This window comes from Alexandromys fortis, unplaced genomic scaffold (genome assembly GCF_014885135.2).
Source record: "Alexandromys fortis isolate MF-2015 unplaced genomic scaffold, M_Fortis_MF-2015_v1.1 scaffold_78, whole genome shotgun sequence".
Lineage (NCBI taxonomy): Eukaryota > Metazoa > Chordata > Mammalia > Rodentia > Cricetidae > Alexandromys > Alexandromys fortis.
The window spans coordinates 3,202,049-3,217,207 of record NW_026067977.1 but is presented as its reverse complement, the minus strand read 5'-3'; the positions used below and the strand labels follow the sequence as shown (position 1 = coordinate 3,217,207).

At 46.3% G+C, this 15,159-nt stretch overlaps 1 protein-coding gene across 2 annotated transcripts in view; it reads left to right on the top strand.

Annotated features, from left to right (window-relative positions):
• Positions 1–7,680, top strand: part of Vangl1 (VANGL planar cell polarity protein 1) — a 52,167-nt gene extending 44,487 nt beyond the window's left edge. For both annotated transcript variants that reach the window (XM_050157544.1, XM_050157545.1), the window contains exon 8: positions 3,043–7,680. In XM_050157544.1, coding sequence (XP_050013501.1) covers positions 3,043–3,303 — 261 coding nt within the window. In that variant the 3' untranslated portion in view covers positions 3,304–7,680. The remainder of the gene's footprint in view (positions 1–3,042) is intronic.
• Positions 7,681–15,159: the final 7,479 nt, after the last annotated feature.

The following is a 15,159-nucleotide window of genomic DNA, read 5'->3' as shown; positions in this document are numbered from 1 at the left end:
CTGAGCACGTGCACACACTCTCCTGTCACGCTGAGCATGTGCACATACTCCCGTCACTCTGAGCACATGCACACACGCTCCTGTCACTGAGCACGTGCACACACTCTCCCGTTACGCTGAGCACATGCACACATGCTCCCGTCACACTGAGCACATGCACACATGCTCCCGTCACACTGAACACGTGCACACACTCTCCCGTCACACTGAACACATGCACACACTCCCGTCATGCTGAGCGTGCACACTTATTCTCCTGTCACACTGAGCATGCGCACACACGCTCCCGTCACACTGAGCAGGTACACACACTCCCGTCACACTGAGCACGTATGCATGCTTTCCTGATACATGGAGTGTGTACATAACTTCCCCATCACTGTCTCCTGAACAACACAGTGTAGCTGCCAGCTAGCTTCATGTTGTAGTAGATCTTGTAAGGCCCCTAGAGATGATGGACTCGAAAGTATACAGATGTCTGCAGGTTACTTGCAAATGCCGTGCCGTTTTATATTAGGGGCTCGAACATCAGATTTTAGTATATGGGGTTGTCCTGAAATCAGCTTTTCAATTACTGTCTGTATGCACAACCATACATTGAAGGTGGATTGCCACCATCCAGAATATTCTATGTGACTCCAAACTGGAAATCATTTACAAATGTGTCTAGAATGCTATGTAGTATATCATCTGTTGGAACATGGGAAAAAAGTTGTTTGAGTATTTAGTTACAAAACTCCAAATCCAGGGCTGGAGAGATGGCTCAGAGGTTAAGAGCATTGCCTGCTCTTCCAAAGGTCCTGAGTTCAATTCCCAGCACCCACATGGTGGCTCACAACCATCTGTAACGAGGTCTGGTGCCCTCTTCTGGCCTGCAGGCATATACACAGACAGAATATTGTATATATAATAAATAAATATTAAAAAAAACTCTAAATCCAACAGAGCATGAACACAGGGTGTAGATAGAAAACTGCGTGTCTATGTGCAGAGGGATGGTCTCTGGCATGGACGAGGGACAGCTGTCCTCCCTTCTTCAGGGTTGCTAAACGTCTGATTTCTTCCCATTTCTTTTGAAAACGTATGCCTTCTTGAATATATATCATAGAGTAAGAAAAATCCAGTGTAGAAGGTTGTAATCACAGTCCTTGGGAGGCTGAGGCAAAAGGATCATGAGTTCATAGCTACCCTGGGCTATGTAAGTTCTAGTCCAACCTGGGCTACCTAGAAGGACCCTTCATGGAAACAAAACACAAACAGACAAACAACAAAAGCAACTAGAGCTGGTGAGATGGCTCTGTGGATAAAGGCGCTTGTCACCAAGCCTGAGTTCAAGCTCCAGAACCTGCAAGCTGGAAGGAGAGCCAGGCCTCCTGAAGGTCATTTTCAGGTCACACACATGCCAAGGCATGCATGAGCATGAGGGTGCACACACATGCACGCACGCACACACTAAATAAAGTAATCAGTAACCCAAAAACTAAAATTAAAAAATGTTTTGTGGAAAAAAAAATAAAAAGCCCTGTCTCCCTCCACTCCTCCCCTTCTCACTGGTGAGAGCTGGTGTGTGTTCTAGTGTTTAGGGTGGAAATACTTTGATACGTGTTCGTACTTTGGAAACCCGCTTTCTCCACTCAAGGCTTCTTGGATCTTCTTTTCCGTACCCTCTAACCTGGCTCGCACAGCTCCGACTCGCTCCCTGTGAAGAGCTGGGTCTGATTCCGCCAGATGCGCAGATTTGCCTAGCCGCTTGTCGGTTGATGCACATTTGAATTGAGTTTCCTGAGTCAAAGCCAGGGGTTGGCTGTTGCTGTGACTCCGATTTCACTGGAACACAGCCACACCTCCTTGTGTACCTATCACCATGGCTACGGCTGCTTGCAGTGCGCAGTGGGGTAGAGGAGTTACGAAAGAGGATTGCTTGAAAACTGAAAACGGCTTGACCTCGGCCTAGGACCAGATGGATACATGCCAGTATTTTTCAATTTATATTACTGGCTCATTCTTTCTCTCAACTAAATTGACTTGTGTATTTAATTCTGTGCCAGACGGACCAGAAAGTCACACTTTAAAAAGAAGAGGACAGTGTTGATGTAGGGCTTGCCCTCTACGAGCATGAAGCCGGGTAAGGAGGAGACAGCAAGTCAGTCATAGTTGAGAAAAGTTCAGAAAGTAAGCTGTGACGCGGGATCATCCCAGTCATTTCAGGAGCTCTGACAGCAGAGCGTGTCGATCCATCTGAGAGGATCAAGAAAATAGTTTAAGGAGGAATGAATGGCACATAGGAGGATTTAGTAGAAGCAGAGAACTTCTGTTAGCTTGGTGTCCCTGGAGCAAGAGCTCAGAAAAGGGGAGGGGACATTGGTCTGCCTGTCCCTAGAACTGGCCTCGCGGGTTCAGTCTTAACCGCCAGTCACCGTGTGCCAACTGAGCGACAGCGGGAACCGTGGGTGCTTTGTGAGAACTGAACCTTCCCACCTCGTGGTAGCCCAGGGAGTGAGATAGTGTCACCTCCACCCAGACAGAGGGTGAATGACTGAGCAAAGTCACAGCCAGCAGGTGATAGAGCATGCGGTTTTGTCTGTGTGGTTTTTCTTGTCTCTCTGTCTTGGAGTCACTGACTTTCCCCCTGCACCAGGTACTTGACCTGCCCTTGCGGATCTTTTGCTTTCTTGAGCGGGGGAGAAGATCACGCACAGTGGCACCTGTGTCTACAGGTGGCTTGTCACCTTAGATGTGCCTTCTGACCAATGCTAGTAGCCACTCCACTTCTCTGGCCTCATCCTCTAGCTGCAAATTGCCAAAACAAACAAACAAAACACAAAACAAAACAAAAACAAACAAGCAAACAAAACCAATGGGGAAGCCCAAGAAGTCTTCCTTCCCTCAGAGAAGGTCTCATGGGGCTTCAGCCTGAGGAGCCAAACTCTGGTCTAGGATCTCTGTGTAACTGAGTAACATTTCCGAGGAATAAATTAGATGACCCCTGGCCGCATGACACAGCCGCCCTTGTGAGTTCCTAATGCTTTCCTCTGCTTTCAGGCTTTCCTTGAACGATACCTCAGCGCGGGTCCCACCTTGCAGTATGACAAGGATCGCTGGCTCTCGACACAGTGGAGACTTATTAGTGACGAAGCCGTGACGAACGGGTTACGGGATGGAATTGTTTTCGTCCTTAAATGCTTGGACTTCAGCCTCGTAGTCAATGTGAAGAAAATTCCGTTCATCGTACTCTCTGAAGAGTTCATAGACCCCAAATCTCACAAGTTCGTTCTTCGCTTACAGTCCGAGACGTCAGTTTGAAAGGTCTATATTTGTGGCTTTATGAAAAACAAAAGAAGAATATATAGAGATATATATGTCCTGGGGGGGATCCTTTTATAAAGATTTTTTTTTTTAATTCTTCAATGCTGACTGAAACTGGCAGATGATAGACCAGTACCCTTCGACCATCTGCACTTTATTTGGAAGGAAGCAGATGTCCACCCCAACAAGCGACTGGTGGCATCTGACTTTAATAGACGGGACTTCTGAAGAAGCTGTTCCCTGGAGTTCCTGTGACAGCTGTAAACCAAAGTGGAGCTGCTGTGTCCTTGGGAGCCTCGCCTTACTGGTCCCTGCCTGTCGTCCCGCTACCGTGTCCCCCTGTACTTCTGGTCGACCCCTCATAGGTTCTAGGGGACTCCCTTTTTTCCTGCTTCAGGAAACTACACATCCACACGTGTGTTTGCGCCTGTAACTATCCATATCACTACACCATCCTGGGGAGTGGTGGGCAGTCCAGGAATTACCCACCCACCAGCATCTGTTCTTTGTTGCCTTAAGTTCCGCAGAGAAAGAGCCCAACAGAAACTGTGTGCTGCCGGGTTGCAGCTGTTCAGTGATTTGCTTTCTCTTCTCCAGACAGAGAGAGCTACCTGCCCTGTATCTGGCCCCCCCCCCTCCTCTAATTGGCCTGAGGCAGGTAGCCTTTCCCTAGCCCTGGGATTGACCACCTGAACTCCACAGTAGCCCCTGTTGAGACCCCAGACCACAGCCCCACCTGGTGGGCGGCCCTGGCGAGGCTAGCTCTGTCGCCCCCCCCCCCCAGCCCCCAGCTTTCCCAGGGTGTCCACAAGCTCTTTGCACAGCCTCAGCCTCTCCCGCAGAGTCCTTCTCAGCAGTAAGGTGTGACCCCGGGGAGCCATTTGGCTGCAGAGCCCCCCTTAGGCTGCAACAGGAGCCCCTGCTTCCTTAGGCCTGCTTCTCACAAACCAGGAGAGACCAACACTGTGACTCCCAGTTGGCAGGTGCCTCTTGCTTGGAGCCATCCAATTTCCCAGGGAGACGGGTACTCACAAAGTTCATGTGCCAAGCTGCCCTATCACAGGAGACCAAACAATGCCCACATGCTGGCAACTGTTGCTGTCCCATCGCTGTGGTTTGTGACCACCATCACTGTGCAGTGTACTGCAAGGAAAGGGTACGCTGCCCTTAATTACTGGTCAGGAAGAGAAAGGGAAAAGGGAGAGTGGGGGGGGGCTTCAGCATTGCAGTCCGGGAGGCCTCTTCTGTCAGCTAGTTTTGTAACTGGTTTCAGAGGACTGTCCCTTGATTTGTAGACATAGGTGCCTTCTGGCAGAACCCTGTGCCAGGAAGTGCCAATGGAGCCATGTCCTGAAACCTTAAAGTGGGACGGGTGTCTTGGTCTCAGTTTACCTACCTGTTTCTGAAGCAATGATCCCCCCAAGTATTCACTCTTTTCTTTCCTGGCTTCAGGGATCTGGTTTCAGGAAAGGAGAACACTGTCACCATGCCCCCTTGTCCCTGCATGTGTCCCTTCCTGTTTATGCACTTGGTAAATCACACTATTTTATCTGTCATTTTTAAAAAAATCAAAATTGGCTTGGGATATTTGTAATATATCTGTATTTGGAAAAGCAAACATTCTTCACTCCACAACTTTTAGCTCAGGAAGGTGTGTTGGGGAAGGAAGGGGAACCACATGGGCAAGGCACAGAGCCAGGAGACCCCGTGTTAGTAGCACGACTCTGTTTAGGACACACAGAGTGGAACCACGGTGCTTGGGTCTTAGTTTTTCCCGTTAGGTCCCTTCTGACTGGAAGTTCCTTGTGATATCTTTCTCAGGAATATTTTAGGAGGTAAGGTAAGGGGTGGGCAGTTTGGGAGAGACTGGCTGTGTGTGGAGAGTAATGTCACAAGCTAGCTGCTTGGCCAAGAATACCGTGTGGCTCTAAGTGCCATAAATGTACAGAATGTGGGGTTAGATGTAACATTGCTCATCAGCGCTTAAAATACTGCGCTCCCTACGCTGTCTTAGATCCTGGCTCTCGAAGGGGTTAAGTTGGAGCCCTGTATTGGTATGTGCATTTGCAGCAGGGTAAGAAAGGTTTAAATTAAGGAATTAATTTATTTTCTCTCCTGCCCCCCTCTCCTTCTATGACTCTTTATATAGTAAACTTTCAGACTTCCTGAAATTATTGTTTTGGTTGTAAATTGAATATCGATTTTTTTTCTTTCAAAACACGAAGTTTGCATCGATTTCTTCCCAAAGGAGAAACAAAAATCAAAGGCAAATTAGGCCCTTGTGCTCTCGCATCTCAACAGCTTGAGTTACTAGCGAAGTGGGACCATGTGAATGATAGTTTGGAGAAAAGCAGTGGAATGATGCAGAAAGCTGCATCACACGATTAAAGACAATAAATTTTTATTTCATTTCTTGGAGCCCCACAGCCTATTCTTTTTAAAGGATGTAAATTGTGCCCTAAAGCTAGTAGGATGCATGATCCCGTTAGAGTACACAGGATTCCATTAACTTAAATGTTTATAGATTTTTTCCCCTATAACTTTCAACCTAAGTTATTAAAATTCTAACATTAAGTGTGAAAGAACTCAATGCCGAGCCGTAGGTTCACTATGGCTGTCTTCCCCCTGGTGACTTTCAGTTTTCCACAAAAGTAGACAACTTTTGTTCAAAAGTGTGTGCTATAAAATAAGGGGGGGGGCAGTCTTTAAGAGTCCATGAATTGACTATTCCAAAAGTCTGCACCGTGGAAATTCGAATAGGTTTTAAAGTTATAAGGCTCATTCATCCTTAGGTTAGCCACAGAGTCAAGATCTTTTGGCTAAAGTTCACAAAGTAACCCCCAGAGCAAATGCTTAGCCTTCATCCCCCTGACCTCCTGATAATAGCTGCTTCCCTTTCTTCCTCTGATCTCCCTTTTGAGATCTGCAAGAAGACAGGTTCTTTACAGCCGAGAGGGTGAAGTCAGTGGTCTGCTCATGTATGTTTGCTCATCGCAATTCGTTGTTAGGAGCATGGGGGGCCTGGCCATTCTGGCGAGTCTTACAAAGGCTTACGGTGCTCACTCTTGGCGCTCCTTGAGTGGTGGTGGTCAGTCTCCTTTCTATACCTCTTCTTGGGTGCATGTCTTAAATGTAACAACTTGTCTTAGGGTTGCTATTGCAGTGATGAAACACTATGACCAAAAGCACTTGGGGAGGAAAGGGTTTATTGTGCTAATGATTCCACATCACTGTTCATCATCAAAAAAAATCAGGACTGGAACTCAAGCATGGCAGGAACCTGGGGGCAGGAGCTGATGCAGAGGCCGTGGAGGGATGCTGCTTACTGGCTTGCACCCCATGGCTTGCTCAGCCTGCTTTCTTATGGAACCCAGGACCACCAACCCAGGGGTGGCACCACCCACAATGGGCTGGGACCTCCTCCATGGATCACCATTTAAGAAAATGCCTTTAGACAGATCCTGTGGAGGCGTGTCTCAATTGTGGCTCCTTCCTCTCTGATAACTAGTTTGTGTCCAGTTGACATAAAACTAGCCAGTGCAGAGCTCTGTCTGTAAGTGTCTATCAACATATTGAACTCCAGACATCGCCTGCCCACTCCTCCTCATTGCCAACCACTGACCCAGGAAAACAACGATGCAAAGTCTCTGGTTTACCCTTGTCAACCCTGGCCCTGCTGTGTAAGACTCCCTACGTGTGAGTGCAAATCAGGGAAGGGAAGGGTTGGTTTCCGCCTGTATTTCTCTGAGTGTGTGTTGCCAGGTAGACATGTTTGCCTATTGGCAATCGTGACATTCATGTGACCAGTGACAAATCAGTGTATGTCTCATGTTTACATGTGTGTATGACAGCCTGTGGGGGTCTACATCTCTTCAGAGAGTTCCTCCGAGCCCCCAGCTTTTGGAGGGTCACTCTACGGTGGCTGCTTGTCTGTGTTCTCCTTTATCCCTTATACCGTCCCCTCACTGAGGAGATGTCTGTGGGAGCCCACTGTCAGCCTGCAGGCCTGCCTGTTAAATCTGTTCTTGCATTAGGGCCTCTGTGACCTACAAACAGCAAGCAAGTAAGAAAGGGCAAGCTCTATGGGGATTACTGCAAGGTTTACTTCCCTGGAAGCCTCTGTGCGTTTATTATGTAACTTTTAAAAGAAACAACTGATGATTAGTTATGGAAATTGACAGGAATGTCTGGATGATAATTTAAAGAGTCCTGCAGCGGAGACCTCAATGGTTATAAAATGGCCTAAAGTATTTCTGGGTAGTGTTTGCTCTTTATGGGTCTTCTTACATCACAAAAGTTAAATCACTACTGTGAATGTACTACTATGTAACCTTGTCATATCCCATTATAAATAAAACATGCCTTGTTTCTAAACCCGGAGTGCAGTTCTTGACTGGTACTCACCAGAGTCATGAGCTGACCCCAGTTCGACCCCTCTGAAAGCCCCTATTGAGTTTTAATCAGATGCTCTGAAAAATCAGATCTGGGACTCGGGTTTCTGTTTTCTGTTTTTTCAGTTAGTGTGTGTAGAGCGATGGGTTTCATCCTGACATCTTTCAAATGAAAATGAGCGGAGTACGCATACTGACAAAACATTGTATTTTGTCACAAGGAGGGGAAGAGTGCTGGCACCATCCAGGGGTGCTAAGCCAGGCTCTTCAGGCTCTGCACCCCTTGTCCTCCCGGCAGGGTCTTAATTAGGGATCCTTTCATTTGCAGATGACAAAGAGATGAGAAAAGAGACTTGCAGGGGACTCTAGCCTGGTAAATGGGATTTCAGACATGCCCTTAGAGCCAGGTCCCTCTGCCCACCCTACCCTGAAGCATGAGCTCGGAGGTTTGGCATTTCTGGGTGTGGGAGGAGGGACCTGGAGACAACCACCTTGAGTGGGAACCTGAGGCGGAGAATTCCTCGGGAGAACGATCATTTCTTGCACTTTGTGTTTTACCGTTTGGTCCCGTGGGAAGCTTCTCCACCAGGCTGACCCACTGGGATACATAATGGAAGGAACTGAAGAAGCCCCTCCTCCTGGGAGAGCCCTAACATGCTGGAGTTGAGCTGCTGCGGCATTGCTCCCTGCAGCCAGGGTCATTTCCCTCCAACATCTACTTCTCCCCGCTGGACCAGAGCAAGAGGCTAACTTGGGCCTTGTGCACAGGGACCCAGGGACCAGAGCTGGCTTTTCTAAGTGGGAGGGTCAAGTTAGCCCAGAGGAGGGATGGGGGTATGGTGCTCACGTGGTCACTGCCCTGGGAGTTAAGATGAATCCCCGAGGGTGAACAAGGAGAGAAAAACTCCTGAATGAAATGAGAGCCTAGGACACCGAGACTGCCATCCTGTCCCTTTCTGCCTAGATCGCCCAATTTGCTTCACCATGAAATGCACCTCTTTGATGAATGTTTGTGGAGTGGAGTTTCTCAACACCATAGAGATTCCTGGAGCCTGAGGCAATGCAGGCAAGGTGGCTTTCTCAGAAAGGCCAAAGACTTGTTCTCACCGAGATGAAATAAAGACACTTTTGTCTTAATTCCTGGGGACAAATGTAACAACCTCCCAGGCTTTTATCTTGAGTCTCTGATTCTTTTGGCCCTGAAATGACATCTGGATCACAGCATCTGAGCATGTCATTTGTCTGGTTTTGCCTGTGTTTCTCTGAGCGTTCAGGCATAGCCAGGTACATTCACTGTGAATTTGCCCACCGTGTGGGAGAGTGGTTCTCAGCCATCTTAATGCTGCAACCCTTTAATACAGTTCCCCATGTTGTGGTGAGTCCCAACTACACAATTATTTTTGTTATGACTTCATAGCTGTAATTTTGCTTCTGTTATGACTTGTAATGTAAATATCTGTGTCTTCCAATGGTCTTAGGTGACCCCTGTAAGATGGTCATTAATTAGATAAGCCTCCACAGGTCACAATCCACAGGGAAGAAACAAGGATGTAGGAGTTTTCAAACCCCCAGTCTGTGAAAACATCAAATGACAGACCTTTGTCCAGGGGATTAGTTATGGCATTGAGACACCTGACCAATGGTGACAAGTTCAGTTCAATTTGCATTATAAGTAATGTAGCGGGAAGCATGAGGTTTTTGTCATAGAAGCCGGGTAGGGAGATGTGACCATCGCTGTCAGGTGCTATTGCCCCTCAGTTCTAGTCTTAAAAGAATAGTCATTTTGTATAAATGTGGGCATGAGAAAATCCAATGCTAATAATCTTATTTTTATGATGGTTACTCCAAGCTTTAAACTGTCAGATCCTCTGGAACCCCCAAATTATGACCTGCTGAACCAAAGTTCATTTTTAAGCAGCCACCGATGAGAACAACTATTCACAGAGCGCAGGAAACTAGTAAGGATGCAGCAGTGACAGACACTGCCCTACTAGGGGAAATGAACTAAACTCTGGTGAGGACCAGAGTCCTTACCTTTCTGGGCCAGGCCTTAGGAGATGCTATCTGACAGTTGCCTTTGTTAGCAGCGATTTTCATCTCTGAATTTTGAACCTAGTATCTATCTTTATCTATCCTTATCGCGTAGATAATACAAACCATGTGGCATGGACCATATACTTTTTGAATTATTGTGCTCTGTAACCAAGAAGGGCAGTTTCTGCCTAGCCTGTACCTAGGGTTGCCAAATACCATGTGTATATGACCGTGGTGGTTTGAAAGGAAGTGATCCTCACAGGTAGTGGCACTATTAGGAGGTGTGGCCTTGTTGGAGTAGGTGTGGTCTTCTTGGATGAAGTATGTCCCTGTGGAGGCAGGCTTTGAGGTCTCATATATGCTCAAGATACCACCCAGAGTCTCAGTCTACTTCCGGTTACCTGTAAGATGTAGGGCACCCAGCTGCTTCTCCAGCATCATGTCTGCCTGCACGCCTCCATAGTAATGGACTGGAGACCTCTGAAACTGCAAGCCACCCCAGTTAAATGTTTTTCCTTTATGAAAATTGCCATGGTCATGGTGCCTCTTCACAGCAGTAGAACCCTAAGACAATGATGATGCTTCAATGCACACCACCACATTGGTTGAGTCCCATGCTCTGACTGGACATTTCTGAATATGTAGCTGAATGAATTGCATGACTCATAGCCATGTACACAAGTCCCATTGTTTCTCTAAGGTTTGTTTTGTGAAATGCCCTCTCTTCTTGATGCTGGTGACAGGGTTGGTGTCTACCACTGACCGGAAGCTCAGAGCAGTAAGCTGCCACAATCAAAGGGACACTGTTGTTTGTTGAGTATGTCCAGTGTTATGAACACATTTTTCCTATATAATTTGTCATTAAAAATTTATCTCTTGCAGGAAGGTGACTCTAGTCCATGGTAGGCCATTTGGTCTTTCTGTTGTTTGCACATGCCACTGGCTAACATACCCAGGAGAGAAATCAGAAGCCATGATTGACAGTTTTCTCCCTCACATTGCAAATCTGGTCTTGTCTTCTGCAATGACATTAGTTACCCCAGTTTCTCTCGGGTCTTCCTCTTTAAAAATTTTGAAATAATAGCATTATTGTTATTATTAGTATGTTTACACATGATGTATATGTGACCAGTGCCACACGTAGTACCTAGTAGCTAATGTTATTTGGGTTTTTTCTCGGGTCCCCTATCAGTGCCCTCATTCCTTTCTAATTCACTATAAAACATTTTACACATTAGGTATGCTAAAAACTTGGAAGATGAATTGAGACCCCAAGTTGCATATTGTCTCCCTTTCTGATGTGACTAGATCAGGTTTAAGCTCTGCTATCTTTTCAGGGAACATTTTTTTTTAATCTTGATTTGATTTTCTGCAGCTTCGCGTTTGTATGAAAATCAAGTGGAGTATGAGAGAGGAGGAAGGGCAGTGAAGGGCGATGATCACTGTGATGACCATGAACCATCACTGGCCAATTTATGGGGAGAAAAAGTCTAAATGAATACAGAGTGAAAGATGAAATCCTGAGGCTGCTCTAAAACCCAGAGAGGAAGCCAACTTCTCGAGTAAATCGAGTAAAAAACCATGTTCGAGACAGGAAAGTAGAGGAAAAAAACATCACACTGTGGATAGGGGTGAGAGGCACGCAGTCAATTGTGTTTGGTAATTGGTTTTAAATTATTGAGATGAGGGAACTAGATTATTTGATGAAAAATGTTGACGCTTGCTGCTCTGCATCAGCTACCCTTCACTTGCCTGGAATGTTGATAGCGCACAAATTCCTGCCAGTTGCATGGATGGGGATCAGAGAAAGCAATTGATTCGAAGATACTTATCGTATAGATTAATGATAAGCTATTTCCTTGGGCCAGCAGCCCAGATGTTCACAGTTCAGAAGTTCACAAGCAAACCCTGCTGGGGGAACAAATTAAAGCCACATGCAGACAGGGGCCAACGGCTGTAGCTGCAGAGCGTGGAGGAATCTTGAGAAAGCAATGTAATGAGCATCAGGACAACAGTAGGTAAAGTCCAAGAGCAAGAGGCTGGACCGACTGGCGGTAGACGGCACAGACAGGGTAGTTCCCGTTAGTGCCAGGATGGTGTGCGAACATCCTCTCGTTACCCAGGCTCATGTCGCCGTGGATATCCAAAATGATAGTTGGCTTTTGGCTCTGCTGCCTGGGTCCATGTCCAAATGTGTTTCTGTGGTCTCAGATTTCATATTGCAGGAAATAGGAAGATGCATTTTCAGAACTGAAGCTGGGCACTTCAAACATTTTTCCTCTATTGTTTCTCTGTTCAGCTACTTGCTCATTCTTACCTTCCCTAATCTACGTGCAATGAAGGTTAGGGGTCTATTGATGTATAGACTATTTAAAAAGTCTGACTTTTTAATGAGTAAGTGAGTGAGTGAGTGAGTGAGTGAGTGAGTGCACAAAGTACACTCAACGCCAAAGCACTGACGGCAAACTAATCAATCACATGTGATTATTTAGGTGTGTTAGGGGCCGATGGGGGTCCCAGAGTTATCCCCACAGACTTGAAGTTATCGCTAAAGATTTCAGATTGTAAAAATATCGCATTGATTCTAAAGATTCCTCTTAATCCGTCTTGCAAATATTTAGGTCTACGAGGTGGTTGTGGCCATTCCATCCCCAGACAGCATGGTACTTCCATGCTCGTTCCCAGGCTGCGGCTGTGTCCCTTGCATGAGGGAAAAGATCATCGTGCACACAAATATCCTCACGGAGCCAAGGGGATCGTACGGTCCTGTTTCTGTAGTAGATGACTCTCCTAAGCCAATCCAGGCAACAGATACCATGCTGCCAAAGCTCTTTGGTTAAGAGTCCCCTTCAATCATCACTAGGTTTATTTTGTATATTCTTAATAGAGGTACTCGCCATTAAAGTCGATGTGTATCATGCTTGCAAAGTTGTCTTGAAATTTATTACTTGCATACCAAACTTGGGCAGAGGAGAAATGAGTAAACATGTCTCTCCCCTAAGGTTGCTATCAGACCTATAGGTGAGGAACCCATGCAATGAAAGCAAGATGGCATGTAGTCTGCACACAACATGACAGTGACTCCTCTCAGGGTGACAAATATGGAGACTGGAGAGGCCACAATCTCTCCTAGAAAAGACAAGCGCTTTTCAAGCCTAAGATGGCATTTAATTGACTTACACTGAAAAGGATTCTTTGTTCCAGATTCTACATTGAATCTTCCTCTTTCTTTTTTCTTTCCTTTTAGCAGAATAGCAGATCTTGTGTTTTTAATTAGTCCACATTTCTAGTGTCATTTGAGTTGATTATGAACTGGGCATGGGAAGTTAAACGGATTCATCCAAGCAATAAAATCAGTTGCGGGAAATTCGTGTGAGTCTGTCTCTTCAGACACGCTCTGGGGGAAAAGGAATGCAGTGTTTTGATCTGTAATGTCAATCCTTTTAAGTCGCAACTACAGTTGTATCTATGTCCCTTCAAAGTGTTTGTGCAATCCTTGAGCCCTCTGTGTCCTTCTGTATTAAGGACAATAACCAGACGCATCTCCTAATCTGCTCTAAGGATTAGCTGCGGTCACATATGTAAAGCACTCAATGTCATGCTCTGGTCATGGAACAAAACACTCCATATGGATCAGCTCAGAGGGTTCAGGCTGCTCACTGAACTGTCCAGGCAGAAGCAGCTGGCTCCCAGGGATGCTAAAACAGGAATACCAGAGCACAGTTTCAGATTCGCATGTTTCTAGGTCTCTGAGAACAGCACTAGACTGAGAAACAGACTGCGTTCCCATCAGATCCCCATTCCTTGGCTACTTCTGAGTTCAGCGTGAGAGACTTCTTGGGACAATCACTTCCCCAAGAGTTTGCTTGAAGTGTGACTGGGCCTGGGTGGGAGGAACACACAGCACAGCCTGCTTAGTTTTGTGAGGGTAGAAAATTATATTGGGGCCCTGCATTCTAGACTGAACTGGGCACCCCCAAGATCATGAGGAAGTGTTGGCTTCTGATATAACTGCATTTGATGACAAGGCCCTTTCAGGTGACAAAGTCAAAGTCATGTTGGCGAGACCTTAGTTTGATAGGACAGGTGTCCTTCTAGAAGAGAATCAGAGCTCCCATCTATCATCTATCTATCTATCTATCTATCTATCTATCTATCTATCTATCTATCTATTTATCATCTATCTATCATCTATCTATCTATCATCTATCTATCTATCTATCTATCTATCTATCTATCTTTTATCTATCTATCTCTATCTTCCATGTGCAAACAAGATGAGAAGCCAGGAAAAGAGGCCTCAGCAGGAACCAACACAGCTGGTAACTTGACATGGGACTAAACTCTGGGAAAGCAGACTTTTGTTGCTTAAACCTCCCAGACTGGGGCTTTCTGTTGTAAGACAGATGTGAATATCATCAAAGATTGAAAGTTCACAGGTGGGGCTTTGAGAGGTGACTGGATCACGAGGGTACTAACCCGTCTTAGTCCATTGATGAGTTCATAGGTGTGTGGACTATTATGAGGTGGGAAAGTAGGTCACCAGAGGGAGGGGCACTAGAGGATAGCTTGGAATCCTGGTCCCTCCCTCTTTCTCTAGGGTTCCTGATGCAGCGAGGCCAGCAGTTTCCTCTGCTATAAATGCTGCCACCGTGAAATTCTTCCTTAACTCCAGCCCCAGGCAATGGAGACAGCAGAACTAAAACTAAAGATTAATACTGAAACTGTGAGCTGATGTGAAATCCCTTCTTTTAGGTTGTTTCTCTCGAGTATTTTGCTATGGCAACAAAAGCTACCTATTACAGTGTGGGGCACGTGATACGCTACCCAACACACTGGGTAGGCAATGACCGCTGCTTTGACTGGCCAGTTATGCACACATTGACTAAATAAGTAGGATCTGCTTAGTGACAGGCAAAGCACCAAGTGCTTGGAGTACAGAGATAAGGACGTGGCTTGTCTCTTGAAGCTTGTATCTAGTAGAAGCACAGCTGTGCAACGTGTTGTCATTTGAATGAGACATGCTGTGACCACAGGTGTGCCTCATAGCATGGGAGCACTTTCAGTCACCTACACAATTACAGAGCTAGTAAAAGCACTCATCAAAGCTGGGACTTCATGAAAAGGACCAGTGTTGAGGGAGGGAAACGAGAGTGGGTTCAGGCTTTGTTGTGTTGAGTTGAAGTTCTCAGCTTGCGTGCCAGTGGTCAGAGCCTGAAGATCAAGGTTAGAGACCCTTAGTGGAGGTCATGAGCACACAGGTGGTACCTGATGATGACACACATGATAGTGACTGGAGACGTGAACGGAGAGACCCTGTGAAGTGCTGGTTGTGGAAGGGCAGACAGAGGAGCAGAGGGCTAGAACTGGAACCCAGCAAAAACAAGCAAACTCTGAAAGGCCAGCGTAGGATTATCAAGACAGCCTC